Genomic DNA, 21,968 nt, shown 5'->3' on the forward strand with positions numbered 1-21,968 from the left:
CTGGTAATGCTGTCTGAGTTGCGTTTAGGCGCCCCCTCAGGCGTAGGCCAGGTAATAGGGTAAAGCCCCTCGGGACGAGTCCCGGTGTGTGAGCTCCTTGGACTCCTGGGCGGATAGGCCGATAACTGCTGCAGCCTCAGTACCCTTCTTACCGCTGAGGGTGCCTGACTGGCCCCTCCAGTCGGTAGGCTTCCCCGGGAAGGAGTCGCCCTTACGGGGTGCTTTGCTGAACAATACACTTGCTTTCTTGGTCTTACTCCACACATACTCCTTAATGTGCTCTGGCAGCGACCTGGAGAACAGCTCCTTCCACCGGGCCACTGGTTCTTGAGGGACCGGGAAGTGAGCACATTGCATGGCGTGCAGCCTTCCCATCCGTGGTCTTCTCCCAGGGGCAGAGGGCGTGCAGGTCCGACGTGGAAAACAAACCATCACATGGCGGGCAGAAGCCCGCCAAGGAGAGGCTGCGGCACCGGTGGGAGGTGTATCCTTGGAAGTATTCGAAGTATCTGAAACAGATTTAACAGAATTATTAGAGTTGAAACAAAACTATGGGAAAGCGTGTGGAATTACAGGCCCAGAAGGGCTTCACCACAAGCGCTGGTGAAACCGGTCTGCTCCTGTCGACGTGGAAAAAAGCACTTAGGTGTGGCAGCGGGGTTAAGGGAGCGCATGCTTTTCACAGGGAAAGTTATTTTTCTGGTGAAAAAAGGTTCTGTTCCTGTCCCTAGTGAGGGACACCCATGCAGGATGGAGGAAAGGGGCTAGTCACTCCAGTGAGTAACACTTAATTTAGTCATTACATTTGCTGTATGATGAGAAACGGCTGTGCCCTTATATTCAAAACAAATTAACAGCTCGGGTCCTGCCACTCCAGTATGTAATGCATTGTCATCAAGCAGTGCTTTGTGGGTAGCCCACAGCTCCTTTTCTCAGCACCAATACAGCCATTTGTCCTTGCTAAACTAATACCTTAAAGATAGTGGATCGTACAGCCTACCCCCAAATCCAAAACTACCTAGAACTTAACCATATTCTCGGCATCTGCCAGTCAGGTTTCCACCCAGGACATGGAACTGAATCAGCTCTACTAGATCTAAAAAATAGACATCAGGGATGCAGGCAAGCTGTCTCTCTTAATTCTTCTAGACCTATCGGCAGCGTTCGACCTTGTTGACCACAAAATGCTTTGGCAGCATCTGACTAATGCTGCCAACATATTATTTATTTGTAGGGCGCCAAAGCCCGCAGGCATCAGGGCGCACAAACACAGGAAATGGCAACAACGGGACAGGTGACCACAAGGGTAAGAGGAATAGAAGCAGGGCGGGTTCTATTTCAGAGAGGCATGGCTGCAGAGAGCATTAGCTGAAAAGGATAGTTTTCAATCTCTGGCGAAAGGGATTGTATTTCTTTACCAGCCTGAGCTCCAAAGGCAAGGCACTCCAGATTTTTGCGGCCTTGATAGGGCAGGATCTGCCTAGAAAACTGGAGAGAGCGAATTTAGGGATGTTGACCAGCGCCAAAGCAGGGGAACGCTGCTTCCTAGGTGGCTCATAAAAAGGACACCAGTTCTTTAATATAGACTGGGCCAGTACCATATCAAGTTTTATGGACTAGAGCAACCGCCTTAAATTACAGTCAGCAGGCCACAGGGAGCCAATGGAGATCTCACCGGCTATCAGAAATATGATCTCTTGTAGCTTTCTTCGTGAAAATGTGAACTGCATCATTTTGAAGAGTCTGGAGGGTACGGGTGTTTTTCTTGTTGGCCCCAATTAATAATGCATTGCCATAGTCCAATCTGAATATCACAACCGCATGGGCCACTGAGGAGCAGCTAGATGCCGACAAAGGGACACACGTTCCTCAGCAGCCTAAGGTACTAAGAGCCATTTTTTAATGTCTGGTTGATATGAGCATCTGCACTAAGTAAAGGGTTGAGATAGAAGCCCAGAGTTTTAACACTCTGTGAGACCGGGATTGGCCAGCCGTGGATGGAGAATGATTGGTAGCTGGGGTCTAATTTTGCTCGAGCATGCATGGTGCCGAAAACCAGCAGCTTGGTTTTATCCCCCTTCAGACACATCCAGTTGTTGCTCATCCAGGTCTCAACAAGAAAATAGCTGGTCTGAAGAAAAGCGGCGTCTTTGGCATAGTCCCCTGATAATTCAAGAAATGGGTGTCATCAGCTTAGTTCGATAAGTACACTGAAAGCTCATCCAACAGGTAACAGAAAGGTTGAATATAAAGGTTGAAAAGTAGGGGGGACATGCATGTTCCCTGAGGGACCCCACAGGAAATGGGGAAGAGGGAGAAGTGGCCTCACCCCCAACGTACTCGTGAGGTACGATTCTGGAGAAATGATCTCACCCATAGAATTGAGTCAGGAGTGCAGCAACCATGTTTCTTTAAGGCAAGCCAGAGTTGATCATGGTCAAGGAGATCAAAAGCCGTGGACAAATCCAGCATGCTAGAGCGACCTCCATCTGAGATTTTCAACATGTGCGTCTGGAGATCTAAAAGAGCGGTCACATTACTGTGGAGGGGTCTAAAGCCAGACTCTCTTGGATGCAAGATGTGGATGTTAGTCTTTTCACCAGAGGTTTGTAGTTGGTTAGCAGCGCATTTATCAAGCACCTCGAGGATAAAATGACAGTTGGAGATTGGGCGCAGGTCACCAGGGTGGCTTGGGTCCAGTCCTGGATTTTTAACCAGAGGGGCAATAGTGGCTTTCTTTATGGAATCGAGGACTTGATTATTGACAAAAGAGGAGTTGACAAATCTTATCAAAAGGGGTGCTGAGATATCCTTGTAGTCCAAGAAAATGTTAGGGGGAATGGTGTTCTCTGGACATGGAGAGGGGCGCATGGTAGAAAGGGTATCCATTATGTCGGCAAGAGAGACAGGAGTGAAGCTAAACATGTGCTCTGAGTTATGGATCAGAGGAACAGGAAGAGGACAGAAAGGTAGAGGTTTATCATCCGAATGTTTAGCTCTGATTTTATCCTGCGCCATGTCCACGTTGGCTTCGAAGGCAGTCTGTTTATCAGGACAGACTTGGTCCATGGGAGCTATAGCGATGGAAAAAGTATTGGGTTTCTCCAAGGACTTCACAATCTCAAAAAGCTTTTTAGAACTGTTGTTAGCTTCATCTATTTGTTTGTTATAGATTTTGTTTTTTTTACTTCGTTAATAGCTATCCTGTATTCTTTGTCTAAGATTTTCCACTGGGCTTTGTTATCTACTGAAGGGCATTCAAGCCATTTGGTCGCCGCCTGACGTTTGAGTTTTCATTTGGCACCAATCCTGTGTGAACCATTTCTGGTGAGAATGATCATCTCTAACCAGCCTGCTCCTAACCGGCACCACATGAGTCAGCATGGACAGCATAAGATTATCAAAGGTGTCATCAAGAATAGAAGGAGGGTACAGATCAGATGTTGCTGACATGATGCTGTCAAGGCAGTCTTTCAGGTACAGCTGCGTTATCTCCTCAAAGTTCCGGTTTATAACAGTTTTCTGAGGGTTTAAGAGATGGGCCAGGAGTAAGAAGGCAGGAAACAACTGCAAGGTCAAAATGGGTGCCTATGCCTCAAGTCACTTTGTGGAATTGGGTGAAATGAGGAGCCTGGGATTGTTATTTTTAGACGAATCATAACACCCATTAGAAGAATCTGTACTATCTGTAGAAGAACCATTATCCATTATTAGACTCACTGTTAGAGAATCATAAGAGACACCATTACTCAATCATTAGAATCACCATTACTTTGCTATGGAATCATTCCATTATTGCATTCTGTTTAGTTCTAATTAGTACATTGCTGAAGTAGACACCATTATCCATATTAGACTGTCACCTTTGTATGCATTTGCAGATTTGATTATAGATTGATACATATGCATATTTTGCTTGCCATTAGGAGAGAAACATGCTGCCACTTTGCACTTTGCCATTGGAAATAGAATGACACTTGCATATATCTGAAGTGCCATGGAGTGTTTTAGAGACACAATATATACTCATGATGATTTGCTATGCATATATGTTTGCATTAGAAATAACGCTTAGGCTGTGAGAGAAACTTATGTTTGCACTAGAGAGAAACGAATTAGGCCTGGAATGACACACACACTGGCATATTTGAAATGCATGTAAAGCCATTCACACATTGTTATGCTTTGTAGAGACACATTTAGAGATATGTTAGGTATGTCATGTATGTCATGTATGTATGTATGTATGCTGAGTCACTTAGAATGAGTCTGCATTATGTAGTGCTTGTATTGTGAGAGAAATCGTAAACGCTAGAAAGCATTAGGCTGGCATTTGGATCCATTCTGATGGAGCAGAAGTTGCCTGCGCCACTGGGCTCAGTGCGGAGAATTGTTATGAATTACACTGAGAAAGTATTCATAAACATTGGCAGAGAGTACAGATAACATGGACCCTTGTCCTAGTAGAGACGGCCTAGGAAGCTTATCAGCATGGCTGGTGTGCTTCACGGAGAGATTGCAAGGGTGGGGGCTGTGCCATGAGCACGATGGAGCGGTGCCTTTTGTATGAGAGGAACGGGCCATAAGAGAGCATTTTTGTAAATGCACACAGAGCCTACAGTGGAGTGAATGGAGAAACAGGGAATAGATGGTGTTTCGCACACAGAATGGCCATGAAAGAAAGATATGATGTTCTAATGTCACGCTGACAGTACACGCAGTAACAGGACATGCCGAGACAAGAAACACGCAAGGAGACAGGCAGGCATTGCTATATGCTGACACAGAGAGAGACATTCTTAGTAGAGTAACCATAGAGATCTGTGCGTCATTGGGGACTATAACCAAGGAGGCTAGAATTGGCTGGAGGGACTCTGCACGAGAGAGCCAGAGAGTTCCAGTTGTTGATTGCTGAAGGAGAGTTGCCAGAGAGCCACAGAGGGGTTGCTGGCTGGAGATGAGGCTCTGATGAGATCGAGAGCTTGGCAGTTGCCAGATCTTGAGGCCTGGCAAAGACAGAGCTGGAAACAGAATGGGAAGTATGGTTTTGGCCTAGGCTAAACTGATGGATTAGAGAGCACACGAACACACACACACACGCAAACACACGCAAACACACACAAACACACACAAACACACAAACACACACAAACACACACACGAACACACACACGAACACACACACGAACACACACACGAACACACACACACACACACACACACGAACACACACACGAACACACACACACACACACACACACACACACACACACACACACACACACACACACACACACACACACACACACACACACACACACACACACACACACACACACACACACACACACACTTTACCTACCTTGTGGGGACTAAACCTTCCCAAAGTTTTAGAAATGGGCTAATAGCAGAACTATGTTCAGAAAAAATTCATAATACAGGATCCAACTTCATATTTTCAAAAATGCTTATTTTTTACTTGCGTGTACGGTACCATCTTTGTGGGGACTTGAACACGTGTTACCATCCTTGTGGGGACTTACTTTATTATTCTTATTTGGGATGGATTGCACCCATAAGCAAATGGACAAATGCTTACTTTATAGTACTCAATATACATTATACAATTGTATTTCTACATGTGAGCGTTATAGCTATGACAACATATGGATTTTGATGGTTTGGCATTTCCCACAAGATGTTTAATGTGCATGTGAAACTTAAAAAGGCACTTAGTTTCTGCCATTCACTGCCTCTTCATCGTCCCCATCACCATCTGGATTAATAGATTTATCTCCTTGTCCCTGCTCCTGCCCACTCTGCGTCACACCAGTTTGAGACGTATTCGATATGGGGTCCTGCATCAGCGTGGGCCATGGTGGTGGATGAGGCGTTGTGAGGTGTGGGGGAGAAGACGTGGTGGAGGCGGCGGCATTCGGCGCTTAAACTCCCTGTAGTATGACTAGCCGCCATTTTGTGTCCATACACAGGTACCTCAGGATTGCGCAAGAAACTGGAGTCGGGCAGTGCCCTTGCTGGTATGCCTCTGTGGGCCATGGGATGATATTCCAGAGTTTGAGCAGACCTGAGAGGACACTCCGGTAGGCTTTTCACCCTGAGTCAATGGCCTGGTAGTCTGGATGAAAACACATAGGTGCCTCCTCAGGCATATGCCCGGATAAAAATCCCAAACGCCCCTCACACGTACATGTGGTACTAGAGATTTTACGACCCTCGGTGTCAGGCCTGGAAGGACCACACAATGCCTCAAAATGAGTGCCGGTAGCTCTAGGAACCTCAGGCCTGACACCGGGATCTGAATGACCTCTCCGAGCCGAGGAACTCACAGAAAGCAATCCCTGTGCTTTACAAAATAAAGGACTTAACTTTTCCTGTGATTTTGAAGACTTGCTCACAAAGGCCTTGATGTGCTTGGGTGGCAACCTCATGGAGATTTCCCTCCATCTCGCTAACCTGTTCTTCAGGGACCTGGGCCTCAGGGCACTGCAGGCTGCAAACGCATCCCACCCGTGATCGACTCCCAGGCACTCCAGAGCAAGCGTGTGGGGGTCCGATGCCAGGAAGCAGCAGTCGCACAAGGCATACCTATAAAGCCTCCCGCAATCGACAAGCGCCAGGGGAGGTGAGGAACCAGGGGCCTGTGATGAAGAATAAAGGAAAAAGCTCAGGGAAGCTGTGGTGTAGCAAAAAAAGAAAATACAATTGCTTGCACCGTCAGGTCCATTCCTGTCTGTGCCGAAAAAAGGGACTGAGGTGAGGCGCCGGATGGCAGGGCTAGTGGGTGTGGTCATGGCCGCGGCTGCACCTCCATGCACGATACCAAAATTTAAAGGGGAAGCTGAATTTAATGCTGCCAAAAGGTTGCGGTCTAGTCCCCGTATGGGGGTGCCCTATACAGGATGGAGTAGGGGACGGGACGTAGGAGTAATACAAATATTTATTGTAGGCCTTTACACACACTAGGAAAAAATGAAACTAGCAGGTGATATTAATGCACAACACTCAAACATATATACATTCACCACAGGTTCCTAAAATGCACCCAAAATGACTTAACACAGGAGGTGAGTAAATGAATGCAGTAAAGATGCAACCAAGTCACAAGTGAATTCTCCTTACTTCACCAGTCCAAACCCAAAGAAGGGGCCTTGTGCCGAGTCACAGCAGGCACAATGCTTCGGCCCAGAATGTAGTCTCTGTAGTAAAGTTCGAATTTTACTTGCATTGGTGATTGTTCAAAGAAGACATTGAACAAGGTTAATAGGTAACTAAAATGTGTTCTCATATTTCAGAAAATACTAGCCAGGTTTGACGACCATAAGGCAGTGAAAAGGAAGCTTGGGATACAAAGGAACTGGTTCCCAATGTTATCTTATGGAGGAGATGGGGGGACAAATGTTTTGCGTTTACTTACTCCGATTTTCCCAGATGACTTGATGGGTCGACTGGGGGTCGCTGGAGGCCAGTTTTCCCGCTGTTGGTTCCGTTGAGAGGTTCAGTTGCAAGTTTTCCTTTGGTCGGGTCCAGATGCAGAATGCAACCTTTGGCAAGGAAGAAATTCAAGATTCGCTGATGCAGGCCTCTTCAGGACACTTCACAGAAGGGGGGAAGCTGAGTCCCAGTCAAGGTCACCGCACACAGCGATGGCAGATGTCCTTCCAGTCGCAGTTGAAGAAGGTGCTCTAGGACAGGATCCCTTGGTGCTGGGACGCTGACATTTGGAGGGAAGAAATTCTGGGTGCAACCACAGAAAGGCGACGCTTCCAGCAAGGTAGCCCATGAGCCAAGGGCTAAGCACCGCCCAGGGTCTTTAGAGATCAGGTAATCCAACAGGGCTTCACAGGGCCAGATGCAGGAAGGAATACCAGGCACCTGCAGGAGATTTCTTCGGATCTTAAGTCGGATGTTCGTCTACAAGAGATTCTTGCCCCACACCTAGACTCTCTGGCTCCATGGATGTGGAATGGGACCAGACAATTCCAACCCCTTCTGGGCACCCGATACGTACAAAAAGGCAGCACTAGCCGTGAAAGCAGCAGCTTTCCCAGGCAAGTGCATGGCCTTTTATGGGATTTCCTGACCTGGGAAGGCGTAAGAAATCCAAACTACAATATGGCCAAAGAACAAGCCGAAAATCTGAAGGCATGGCCATTTTAGGTCACTAGCCACGTTTAGCAGCCATACGCGGTAAACGCGAATGTGCACACTAGAAATGACGCAAACATAGTAAAAATATATCTGTTGCCATCAACTCAGGCACATAAAAAAGTAACAAAAAATCCAAATTGTGAAAAGCTAGGGTGATACAAAAGTATCCTCATTGCACTGCTTTGTAGGATGTGGTGTGCAAAGTTAAAAGGTTACAAAAATGTAAAAATGAAACAGTTTGCCCAGTACTGATAGTCTGAAGGACTGATCAGTTTCCTCATAACAAATGAACAGAAGGCAAGGGAAATGACGCTCAATGCTTTACTTCCCCTCAAAAAGCAGAACATGTTCAAAAGCAAAGCAAAAAAGATGACGGGTCCATAGAAACTATGGCGAGAAAGTTGCCAAAAGAGAAACTGAGGTAAGAGACAAGGATTTGAGGGATTAGTTGAAAGAGATGCAGAAACCCTCAGCCCATGGACAAAGCCCTAGAGGCACATAGGGTGTCCCTGGCAAACCAGATGTTAGACCTTGAAAGCATACACAAACGTAAAGAGTCGAGTAAGGCAGCCAGGGAATGAAAATCGCTCCAAAACAGCTTGAATGCCTTTATGCGGATACATTGGCTCAGGAGCTCTTAAAGACTAGAAAAGGTGACAAAGCAAATAAATTCCTCCCAACTAAACTGGGAAAGTTTAGATCCTGCAACGCGATAGCGTGCCTCAATGATAACGAGGGTTTAGATCAATATGGGGATGGGTAAAAGATAAAGCTAATGGAGGAATATTACTCTAAAATCTTCCAAAGTGACCCTGATGATGATGAGGCTAAGGGCAGATACCTAGCCTCACTTCACCTCACCCAAATCTCACCACAAGAAAGAGATTTTGGAAGCCACAATAACCAAGGAGAAACCAAGGAGAAAGTTGCTTCAGCAATTAAGTCCTTGCCCCTAAATTAAACGCAGGTTCCTGATGGGTACACAGACATCTACTATAAAACTTTACAAACTCTCCTAATACCTTACCCAACTAAAGTGTTTAAATCATTTTGCAATTCAGGAAGAGTTAGCAACTCAATGGCCGAATCCAGGACAATGTTGATTTTAAAGCCTAATAAAACCAAGAGGACAGGGAAGCATACCGTCCAATCTCGGTACGCAACATGGATGCCAAAATATAAAAAAATGAAGGGTCAAATAATGCACGAAAAGTTACAGTTTGCATAGCATGTGGAATGTACATGTGCTGAAGGCAATATATCAGCTCCTCATTCCTCCTGCTTACTGGATGAGGTCAGAAACTGTAGAAACCAGAAGGTGTCTCACCAGTTAGTCCCCGGGGATCTGTCATCCAGGCGGCCAGGACACAGCCATCACTTTTGGATCCAGTTCCTGGGGGTGGATCAGTGTGGGAGGATCACCTGGGTGAGGGGTCTTCGGAGAGTGGGACACCAGATGGCGAGGAGTGGTATCCCTCCCCCTATAACACGTTTCCCCATCCTACCCGGTAGGGTACATTGGGAACCTTGCCCCCGCCCTGCCTTTCCCTTCTCTAACATTTTCACACAGAGAGCCCGCTCTGGGAGAAAACAGACTCACTTCCGAGCAGTGTACCCGACATATCCCGCTACTATGGTCCAGCGAAGTCAGGCAATTACTGGCAATCACCCACACCTGACTTCCATTAAACTTCCCCACACGGATAAAAGGCAGAGCCTGAGAGTACACACTGAGCGAGGCAAAGCACACAAAGGAACAGCAGTTTCGAGTCGGCAGCTGAACGAAGGGAGAAAAACGGCAAACCCAGAAGGGTTTGTAAGAAGGGAAATACCCTTGACCTTTTCGGCAAGACACTGTTACTTTCAAGAAACCTTCAAAGCAGAAAGCGTAAGGCCAAGAAACCAGACTGAAGAATCATGCATTTTATGTTGAAGATACAGAGGGCCCTCCTGTGTAACTGACCAAGGTGGGGAGGAGCAGCAGTCGCTGTGGTATCGTCCTAGGCTCCAAGAACAAAGAAGCAACAGAGAGATCAACACAGCCGGTGAGTTAGGGAGACCGATGCAAGACCGTTCTGTGTTGAAGTTAAGGTTGCAAGCGGCAACATTGTATAACGAGTGCTGGAACGTACCTTGTGAAATGCGTGATGAAAAACGCGAGTAAAGCTAAAATGCTGATGAAAGTTTGAACTTGAGGAAGCAAGATACGATACTGTTGACAGAGTAGTCCGGCACCGTGAATGTGCTCAATCGAAGATCTCTCGAAAGTATCTGACCAAGAGAAATTAAAGTAGAAGATTGATGAAAACAATTGTGTGAAGTGAATCGAAGTGGTCCTGCAACGGTTTAAGCAAAACCCATTGCACATTCGAAAGTCTTTGATTTTGATACCAAGAGGATGCGAGCCCGAACGAGGGAGATCCATACTAAGAGGATCCGAGCCCGAACGAGGGAGATCCATACTAAGAGGATCCGAGCCCGAACGAGGGAGATCCATGGTCCGAGCCCGAACGAGGGAGATCCATGGTCCGAGCCCGAACGAGGGAGACAAAGTGTGAACACTGTGATAAAAGGCGGTCTCCGCCTGAAGAAGGGAGACCCATGAACAACATTGAAGTGAGAACTTGTGCATGTGAAAATCCTAAAAGAAATGGAACTTTGAGATTTGTTTGTTACGACAGACCCTCTGCAGTAAGAGACTTATCACAAAAAAGGCTTTGATGTCTGTGCTTTTAACTGTATCCTCGTGGCCGAGAAGCCAGAGTGTGTACAAAACTCGAACGTGCCGCCTTGCCCATGCTGAAAACAGGGGGAAGGGAAGTCAACTGCTCAACCGTCCCGACATATCTTGTGAATACTTTTCTTTTGCATAAACCATTTTCCCACACCCTTTAGAATTTACAAGGATTGGCAATAGGTTTATTATTATAGGCCCTTTTTATTTTGACAGAGACTCGACAAGGACTGTTATTGTTATTTGATGGTCGTAGCTTGCTCCCATCCTTTGATTTAGGTTTAGACCAACCCATTTGAAGTTCAATAAACACAACTAATGCATGACACAACTCGCCCCAGAAACATTTGGGGCAGATACAAACAGTATCTTGCAGACAGTATCATTGAAGAAGAGGACGCAATTGTGTTATAACAATGTATAGATGACCGTGGAGATGTATTGATGATATACAAGATATTTAATTTTTGTAAGGATATCATTGTTATGTACCTGTGCAAGTTAAAAAAAAAATTAAAAAATTCAATAAACACCCTTGAACTGTGATCACTTGTGTCTGTCTTCACGGTTTGATACCATGACTTCCTTACAATGCCCAAGAGCTGCTTTTAGCTCCTGCTCATCACAACTTTATTTTGATTCATATGCATTAAATACAATGTAACCCTTTTATACATTTACAATATTTCTGACATTAATTTCTGTATAGTGTAAGTGATATACTCACTCATTTCTGCCAGTTTTTGTGCCAGGTGTTTGCTAAAAAAAAAAATGAAGAAAAAAAAAGAATAGCATATTAGCATTTCAAATACAAGGATACAAAATCCCTTACATTTTCTAATATCAATAAGCTTTGAGTTCAGATGTTGGTGTAGCCCTTGTGGCGATAGCAGACAAAGATGTGAGAGCAGTTCTGGCAGAAGTGCAGAAGAATGGATTTTGCATGCATCTCTCAGGGATATGAAACTTCAGTTGTATATTACAATTCAATTTTGATTTTCAATTTTTTATATATATGTGCACTTGACTAGACTTGAATATAGTACAAATTGAACAGTGGGAATCATAACGGTTACACACTGGGTTTGCCTGCTCTCACTTGCCCAACAATAGATGCATACCAAAACTGGCTCAGCTGTAATTCAAAAGATGTGTTTGCATCATTAGGCAAAAACTAAGAAAAGCAATCAGGTTTCCAGAAGTTATTTGCGAGAAAGAGCATTTGACTTACCTATAACTATTTACATTACCCATCCTAATCTTGGACTTAATGCTGGGCCCACAACCCATAAAGTTAAGTTTTCTTTTCACTTACGACAATGAACAAACGGATGGCATATTGGTAACCTTCATACACAAGGCTTTGTGATCAATAGTTACAGGAACCTAGCCTACTTACTCATATACCATGTAGTACATGTAGGTTTTTACTCTTTGATTCATCCTTCACATTATGGCCCATAATGGAAGGTGGATAGGGAACAAGTTACTTACCTGTAACTGTTGTTCTCCAGCATGGGTCTGGCATGGATTCACATGCTCATGAATATTCCCCGTCGTCAGGCCGGGAATCCTCGGTATAGAAAAAAAATCAATATCAGTTTCGTTTCTGATCTGTCTTTCTTAGTAGTAACCAATCACTGGTCGCTGGGTCATACTGCCCCCAGCCAATGACTACCCTCTCCCTAAGCCCCGCCTCTGGCAGCCATCCTCAGATTTTTACCGCACGTTCAAGTGTTGGGAGTCCTCGTGCTGTAGCTCTCGAGCTTTTGACCCTTGCAAAAATGAACAGCAGCACAATCCTTAAAACCCCCTGAGCACCACACCCAGCCATCAACATTTCAATATTGGCAATGTTTCAAATAAAAGCAAAAGTGGTTCACTCTGGTGTAACATGTCCTGCCCCATTGAGGAATGGGCTATACTAGAATAACCGAATATTCAGGGGTGTCTCAAAGGAGCACTTTTATATGGTTTTGCTGTAGTTCCTGTAAGGAATAGGTGGTTAGGGAAGCATGAAGAAAGACCCAACATCAAGGGAAGTTTTTTAATTATAGGGAATAATTATATTACACAAAGGGAAAAAAGTTTAACAATATTTTTGAATGTATGGTTTTGTATCTGAGCCGTCAGGAAGGAGATGGAAAATGTATGCAGGAGAAGCCACCTAGGTTAAAACTCTCAATTTTGAGCCGGTCTCCTGATGAACTTAAACATCTGATCACTGAGTTAAACTATACCCATCAGATTTCCCATTCTGCTTTTTTGGTTTCATTAATAACCTCTAAGCAGTCTTTTATCTATTCATTGTGACAGGGTTAACATGGCGTGAGGCAGTCAATGACACTTCTCAATTCCAGAACCAGACCTATTCTAGAGGTAGTGTGGGGTCAGTTATGGGCAATTCCTGTCCGCCCCAGCACCCAGATATACATGGTGTTATGCCTGCAAATTGGTTCCTCCTTCCATGGCACAATGCTTATTAGCTCCTGCCCTTTCCAGGCCGCTTTCTCTTCTCTTTCAGAGGATTCCCAAGTTCAGATATTACTGCAGACTCGCATGATGGATAAAGGTTCCAGGGAAAAAGCAATGCACAGAGAAAAAAGTTGAAGTACCACAATTTACTGGATAAGAGCAGGCCTGGAACAGAAGGTTGAAAATGGGATATCCTTCCCCATTCAGGAGACCCAATGCCCGCACTACAAACCCCAGACTGACAAGGGAGAAGTGGGGCAGCAGGACAGTTATTAGTCATGGAATGCCCAGAAATAGGGGAGACGTAGGAAAAGCCCCATATGCTGCATGAACAATGATGTACTTGATGCAGATGAGAACCAGAGAACAAAGCACCACAGTGACTGCATGGCTGACTGGTGCAAAATGGAGACTGGAAGAGGGGCAGGGTTAAAGGGGGGGGGAGGTGGGAGGAGATGGGATTAGCTAAAACATAGAATGGCCCAGGGAAGCAGCAGACTCAGGTGCCCAATGGGAACAGAGAGAACTTTCTAGGCAGGAAGGGGAAGGCTATAAAAAGCAGGAAAAGTCAGCATGCAGCGAGATATGTTTGGGTGAGGTCGGACGAACTGGAAGAAGACCAAGAGACCCAGATTGAAGAATGTTCCGGCCCTCCTTCCCTCTCCCTTAGAAGCGCATCACAGTGGCTTGGAACCTATGGAAGTGTGCCCAAGGCCTAAAAATGTATATTTGCAGTAATGAGGCTTTACTGGAGTATCTCACTACTATTGCCAGCTGGAGAGGGGGATCCTTAATGGCCATTGGGTACTCTGTGGAAGCGGTAAATGCTCAAGGCTGGTGTTCGCAGGAAGGCAGGGGCAGAGCCAGCCTCAAAATTTAGGGGGACTAAATGACAGTTTTGAAAGCATGTTGTGAAAATGACAGTTTTGAAAGCATGTTGTGAGTGAGGCCATTAACCCATTGGACTGTCGACCTCTCCCACCAGCTTTCTCAGAGGCAAGGCGGCTGAATAGTTACTAGGCCTTCCTTTGGCCAATTAGATGTATCTTTCATCCCAATTCAGAGGATATTTAGTTTCATAAAGAGATGTTAATCATTGGAGAAGAGGGCCACCTAATAGCTAAGCCGAGCAGTTTATCCTTTGGTGTCATTAGAGGGGGTATATTGATATCGCCTTGGCAGGCTTTTGTCCTTTGCCGCTGTACATGTGCTGCAGCTGCCACGTTAATGATTGTTTAAACGTAAATATTCTGCTCTCCCAGGTGAGAAATTTAACAAGCTCTTGAGGTAGCAGCACTTTCCCCGGCACTGCCCCACCAATCGGCACCCCGGGGCTGTGCATCAAGGCAGAGTGCTGCCTTCTGCCCGCAACCTCCATTTGGGAGGGCTTAAGTTCACCAAAGCCAGAGGCTGGCACTTCCCATGCTGGAAAGTCTCCAGTGCGAGCATTAGTGCAGGGCATTGCTCAGTGACACCCATTCTGGAGATCTGTACTTTGCCTTCTGGGAAATGATGTCCCCCCTAAATGTTTCAGCTGTCTTGCCCGTCCCTTGCTGATGCGACTTCCCAAAATAATTTTGTTCTCATGGGATCGACAGTAATTTGGGTACCCGAATTATGAGGTTGTCCAAGGGGCTACCCCTAAACCCAACCCTTAGTTGGAAAGGGAGGTCCCATTACAACTAAGGAAGTGTTGTGCCCTAGGCCCTCACGATGGATGTTGATGCTACTGTATGTCTTGCATTTAGGGCCCGCTAATAGAGTTTTGGGTATTTAGAGGCCTCAGAGGGGGCTGTTAGGCTCTGGTAACATTGGTAGTTAGGAACCGGACACCCAGGTGGCACACCAACCCAGTGGTATGACCTTTAAAGCTGAAAAACTCCTTCAGTTCCCCAATCTCACACTACTGTGAAAAACTACTGGTTTGTGTGGTTCAAGAAGTCTGCCTAAATACATGCAATCACTCTTAGTCAAGCAGAGTCTTTGGAGTCACTGGTGCCTGGAGTGCCTGGAATCTTGGAGCTGTATTTTTTCACTTTCCATAGTGCCGTGGGCGTGCTCTGCTTAAAGGCATGGTCTAGTAAACATTTTTATTGTCCCTACGGGTCGGCCATGGTTTTTTAAGCCTAAGTGGTTCGATTTTAGAAAACTTTCCTATGGACCTTACCCGAGTTTTCGTCCATTAAACGCACGCGAAAACAAGCACCAGGGAGCCGCCATTTTCTGATAATCCTATCTTTTCCCCGATCGCCCTGGCTGACCTGCTTTTGCGGCACTAAATCAATTCCCCCGCCCCTGAGCCTGTCATCAGCAGACTCGTACAGCCCATTTCCCAACGCCAAAGCACGTCTTGTGTCAACATTCGCTGCGCTTCAGCTAATGACGTGTCGCCATGGAAATGGCAGGACGCCTCTTTCCTCAATAAGTATAAACAGACCGTTTCACAACACACAGCAGCAGATTTTCGATTCCATTCCTCTCTCTGTGTTACTTTGAGTATTCTGTGACTCGTTTCAGTGCTCTGGTCAGCTACCTTCGCCGCTTGTAGCCTGTGTGAACAGATACCAGTACCACCGCTATAAATTATTTTAGTTTGTTTAACACACAATGGCTACAATAATGCCCTACATATACGAGCCCGAGTATACCGAGGAGGAACTACTGGAAAGGGACGCACGCGAAAACGATGGGGATTCGGACGGCAGTTGGCAGGACGAATCAACAGATGAAGAGCCTGGGCCTAGTCGAATGGACGGCGTCTCCACCTGGTGCACATGCAATCTGTGCGAGCTAATGCCAACGGAGGACGAGAACTGCTGCTGTCGAGAAAACTCGGGATGCCTGGCCTACATTTCGGAAGGCGAGCCACGACCGCAATGCATCACCGAGCTGCCAGACTTCAGGGCAGCCTGCCTCACACGGGCCGTGTTGAGAATAATGATGGTGCTTATGCACGAACTTCGCGCAACTGTTCGTCCTCGTAATCCGAGTAACGAGTAAGTATACTCTGCTTGTCATGCCACTCCTATTTCATGTTCTTCTACTATATCCAAAATTACATCTACATATCATTGTAACGCATGTGAGTCGTTCAATAGTGTGCATTGTCTAGATAGCATTTGTCCGTGCAGAATGCCATTAGTTACAAGAATTGTCATTGACAACAAACGTTTATTAAACTTATCTTGGTCATTTAAAAACAGTTTGTTTCATTCCTTTTCACAGGTGGTACAGGCTGGTGGCCTATCGTTCCTTTACATGGTGACTCCACGGGAGACTTGGACACCGCGTTCGAAGAGTGATACCCGCCTGTGCCGTTCGTGCCATTAGAGAAACGTTCCCGAGTGACAGCGGCCAGTACAGGGGATTTTCTCTCGCTGTGCTGCAACCTGACCTGTATAATCTTTAAAGTCTTGTATTTTTGTGTCATGAAAATAAGATACAAAATAAAACACCACATATATTTTAACAACGTTTGTTTCGATTTTTTAAATGAATCAAGTGTGTCTCCATTCAAGGATGGACGTCAGACATCTGTGCTCCGAATGGGTGAAGGTCTGGTCGCTGTGAAGCAGGGTGGTCACTATCTATCTAAGCTAACATAACATATTCTCGATAATGCATGCACTAAATAACACTTGTTCAAAGTCTTTCAGTAGGTTAGGTCTCTATAAAAGTCACACATATATCTATACTAACAATTACCATTGGATTATACAGGCCTTAGGGTCTTGACCACTATAATACACCGGTTGAAGTGTGGGTCTGTGCTCACAAGAATCTCCGGTATGTGGCATTTGTTATTGATAAGAAACGGCGGTTCGCGCCAGCGGATGAGCGCTGGCATGAGGGGCTGTCAGGAGCGCGAAAGGCCAAGGTGCCAAACTACATGTACACTTCAAAAGGTGTCCCACGCCAAGGGGCCATCGGTCACATGGCCTCCTCAGACCCCGTGTCTCCAGCCAGGCCTCCCCTTGAAGCAGGCCGCCCCCCTGCAATCCACATAAGTGTGTCTCCATTCAGCAGTCTTCCTGTGCCTTATCTGCACGCCGCAGGCCCATCCATCCCACCCCCCTGTATCAAAGGCGGTTCGCGCCGGTGGATGCGCGCTGGCATGGGGGGCTGCGACGGGCGCAAACGGCCAAGTTGCCAAACTACATGTACACTTCAAAAGGTGTCCCACGCCAAGGGGCCATCGGTCACATGGCCTCCTCAGACCCCGTGTCTCCATGCAGGCCTCCCCTTCAAGCAGGCCGCCCCCCTGCAATCCACATAAGTGTGTCTCCATTCAGCAGTCTTTCCCGTGCCTTATCTGCACGTCCCAGGGCCATCCATCCCACCCCCTGTATCAAAGGCGGTTCGCGCCAGTGGATGAGCGCTGGCATGGGGGGCTGTCAGGGGCGTGAAAGGCCAAGGTGCCAAACTACATGTACACTTCAAAAGGTGTCCCATGCCAAGGGGCCATCGGTCACATGGCCTCCTCAGACCCCGTGTCTCCATGCAGGCCTCCCCTTCAAGCAGGCCGCCCCCCTAATACCACGACATACATACGTCATTCATTCACAAACACACCCCTGTTTCTAATACTTTAAAAACCACTCGATATGTCTCATGAGAACATCTGTGTGCTTTGCAAGTCAACTCCTGAACGTGCTACCTGGGAACCACTGAGATCTATACTAATCTGCTCGTCGTCGTGCTATCCGTGAACTTCTGTGACCGCTTCGAGCATACCCATCAGTGCGCTACCTGTGGCCATCCACCTATTCTCCCGCAACATACTGCTCTGCTTGCTGAATCCAACTGTTTGTTGGTCAAGGTAAGGCCATGTATCCTGGTCATATTTCGCAGATTTTTAAATGTCTATCTATTTGCGAGTAGAGTACCCAATAGTGCTATGTTCATTGGTCTCATTGCTATTGACTTGAATTTCCATTGCTATGCTATCAATAGATCTATTTATTTTCATCTGTGTCAATTGTCATCGAATTGCATCCTTCGGGGGTCCAGTCTATGATGTAAGCATGTTTCCTTCTCGTGCAATACAGAACATCCAAGGGATAAGTCACATGTTCAGTTTTTAGTCACATCATTTATACATTTCTGCAACGTATGCAAATACTAAGCCGCACATAATGAACTGGTATAGTTCCTGCGACCAAAACAAACCTTGCATTGATCACTGTATGATTCATTTACTTTTGTATCAAATCTTTATTCTTGAAGATTGTATAATAATGTCGATATTTACTTTTCAGATTTATCAACAATGCCTGCCTGTTCGATTAGCGGTTGCCCTTCGAAGACCCATGCGAAATCTGAAGGCACTACAATGCATGTATTCCCGAAAACTGTTGATCGAATAAGAGAATGGGTCAGACATTGCGGATATCAACTGGATGAGCTGGAAAGTTGAGTCCAACAAGTCTTACAGGACAAGAGGGGTGATCGATACCGCATCTGCAGCCGGCACTTTTCCTTGGACATGTACACAACATCTTGGGTAACAAAGAAGAATAAACGGCGAACGACACGGAAATTGCTCGAGAACGCTATTCCCACTCTATTCGTCCACATTCCGCCACCGGTGAGTCAAGTGTCCGGATTTAGCTTTAGGCCTTGGGGTAGTGTGTAGGTATCCGAACGGATTAATTGATATTGTAGGTGTTCTATCCCTTGTAATAATTTCGATATTGATATGATTGTATAGTTTTTTGAATAATGACATTTACCAATATATTCTTTTTTGATTTCATAACCCACAAACGCAATGTGTATATATGGGAACAGGGAACTGTGCTGTATTGAGCATTTTACAAGTATTCTGTCGCCTTACATGGCTATTTTTAATATTGGCATTTCATTATCAATCATTAATTTACCTTTACAACTTCTTGACTATCCCTTGAATCTGAAGCAAGAACATTCTACATCCTTAACGTGGTCGCAGTTATCAACCACTTCTAACGCATATCAGGTAATCTTACTAGGCTAATCCGCTACAGACCTGTTTTATGCATGTTAAGTAATATTTTTATTTTATCGTGTAATCATTTTACTGAATGTTTCGTTAGTGCTTTCCAATTGATATACAACTTAGTTATCGTCCACTGGTGTTTGTTTTCGGTTATAATTAGTGTTATCCATACTAATGCAAGTACTGTCTTTCAGGGAGATGCTGAAGCGTCCGCCACATCTACAACATTTCTAGATGTTCTTCAACAGCAGGAGGTATGGATACTGACAGCTCCATCGAGCGTCATCATCAGAGCTGGAATTCTTGTTGTTTGATTGTTCTACACAATGTTTCATTCGTGGTTAGCTGTCGATATGTACCTGTGCTGTCGACCCCAGGTGTGTGTTATGTTTTCACTATTGTAATCCTCACTAATGCAAGTACTATGTTTCAGGCAGTTGATGGAGCGTCAACCCCTGCACTTGATGCAGAGCCTGACATTCAAGTAATTCCAGGGGAAGTGGAAGCGGGACCATGCGTATACGAATCGGCGCAACAGCTTTCGGAAGTGCGCACTACATTTGCAACATCCATAGATATTCTTCAGCAGCACGAGGTATGGATAATGACAGCTCCATCATGCGTGATCATATAACGTGATTCCATTTGCTATACTTTCTTCCCTATTAACGCAAGTGCTGTGTTTCAGGGAGACGACGAAGCTTCCACTACAATCACAACATCCAATTTAGATGATGCAGATGTAAATAAATCAGAGAAATAAGTCGATGAAATGTGATCATATTTAGATTTTCCTTGATTCTATTGGACAATGCATCATTTGCGGTTATCTCTTTATATGTACCTGTGCTTCGACCCCAACTGTGTGTTATGTTTCCAATATTGAAAACCATACTAATCCAAGTACTGTGTTTCAGGGAGACGACGGAGCTTCCACCACAATCACATCTCATTTAGATGATGCAGATGTAAAGGAATCGTTGAAATAAGTCGATGAAATGTGATCATATTTAGATTTTCCTTGATTCTTTTGGACAATGCATCATTTGTGGTTATCTCTTTATATGTACCTGTGCCGTCGACCCCAAGTGTGTGTTGTGTTTCCAATATTGAAAAGCATACTAATGCAAGTACTGTGTTTCAGGGAGATGCGGATGCCTCCTCTCCAATACAACCATTCATGGCAGTCCATGCAGAGCCAGAGGTATGGATACTGACAGTTCCATCGAAATAGATCATCACTGGTCGAATACTTGTCGTTTGATTGTTGCACACAATGTTTAAATTGTGTTTGGCTATTGAGATGTACCTGTGTGTTCGTCCTCACGTGTGTTTTATGCTAACAATATTTTGATACATAGTAATGAAAGTACTATGTTTCAGGGAGACGATGGAGCCTCATTCCGTGCTGTCTATGCGGATACAGAAAATATAGTCGTTGCAGCGCAAGAGGAAGGGAGGACATGCGGAAACGAATCAGAGCTACAGCGTGCAGATGTTGAAGGTCGAGTCAAAAAAGTTGCAAAGAAAAAAAAAAAAAAAGGTTACAAACCGTTCATAACTTTAAAAAAATGTTTGTGCTGGGGACTATTTTATGTTTTTTTCCAGTCAATTCTACTACACTCCATCTTGTGTTTAAACTGAACATCCCTTTTCCAATCTCTCCTCCAGTTACCCGTGGGTGTCAGAACTATACACACACAGACAGTGAAGCGAATGGGAGATGTGGCTTGCCAGACCGTGTACACTATGGAGGAACTATTAATTGAGGCGAGGCGTGTTCAGGCTCGAGATGCTCATGTCCAATGGCCAGAACATGAATTAACTGTGTTTGGAGACTACAGCAAAGTTGCATTGGACCATAGCTACAGTGCGACCGCACCACCACAAGAAGATGTTATTGAATGTATTGAAGATAGCTCTGAAGTAGTTGCAGATCAATTTACACAATCTACACCCGCCAAAAATTTGCCACCAAAAAACCTGTCGACATTGTTGTGTTCTCCCATCAATGTTGAAGTAATAGATGTTGAAATGACAGAGAATGAACCAGCCGCAGCATCCATAGACGCATCAGAACTTGATATCAGCGATGTTACTTTCTAATGTGTTGAAATCTCCACAACGTCAAAGGCCGAAACAACGTTGACGCAGGATGACAGTCTAATGAAAGAGAGCAAATACATTGTATTCGACAGTTGGTTGATGGAAATTATAAGTATGCTGAAATGTGTGCATTCCATTAGAGGGAAAGTATGTGGGAAGCCATTGATTAATGTGACTCGTCAAATAAAAGGCAGTAACGTCAAAATAAATGCCGCCTGTAGATTAAATCATAGGTTCTCATGGTCTGCACAACCGATGCTGGGGAAACTGCCAGCAGGCAATCTACTGTGTGCAGCTGCATCACTTTTTTGTGGCTCTAGTTTTAGAAAGTTAGAGGCTTTCTTTCAGTTTTTTGGGACTCCATTTTATTTCTAAAGCACTGTACTACATATACCAACGTGATTATCTGTTTCCGGCCATTATTGATGCTTGGAAAATTGAACAATTGTCTCTAGCAAGTACATTCAAAGGCAAACGTTTCAGGCTAGTCGGCGATGGACAGTGCGA

At 45.2% G+C, this 21,968-nt stretch overlaps 1 protein-coding gene across 3 annotated transcripts in view; it reads right to left on the minus strand.

Annotated features, from left to right (window-relative positions):
* Positions 1-21,968, minus strand: part of RB1 (RB transcriptional corepressor 1) — a 2,466,185-nt gene that overhangs the window by 12,058 nt on the left and 2,432,159 nt on the right. For all 3 annotated transcript variants that reach the window (XM_069639386.1, XM_069639387.1, XM_069639388.1), the window contains one exon: positions 11,631-11,662. In XM_069639386.1, the coding sequence (XP_069495487.1) occupies positions 11,631-11,662 (32 nt within the window). The remainder of the gene's footprint in view (positions 1-11,630; positions 11,663-21,968) is intronic.

Source organism: Ambystoma mexicanum, chromosome 7q (genome assembly GCF_040938575.1).
Source record: "Ambystoma mexicanum isolate Mex_15411 chromosome 7q, UKY_AmexF1_1, whole genome shotgun sequence".
Taxonomy (NCBI): Eukaryota; Metazoa; Chordata; class Amphibia; order Caudata; family Ambystomatidae; genus Ambystoma; species Ambystoma mexicanum.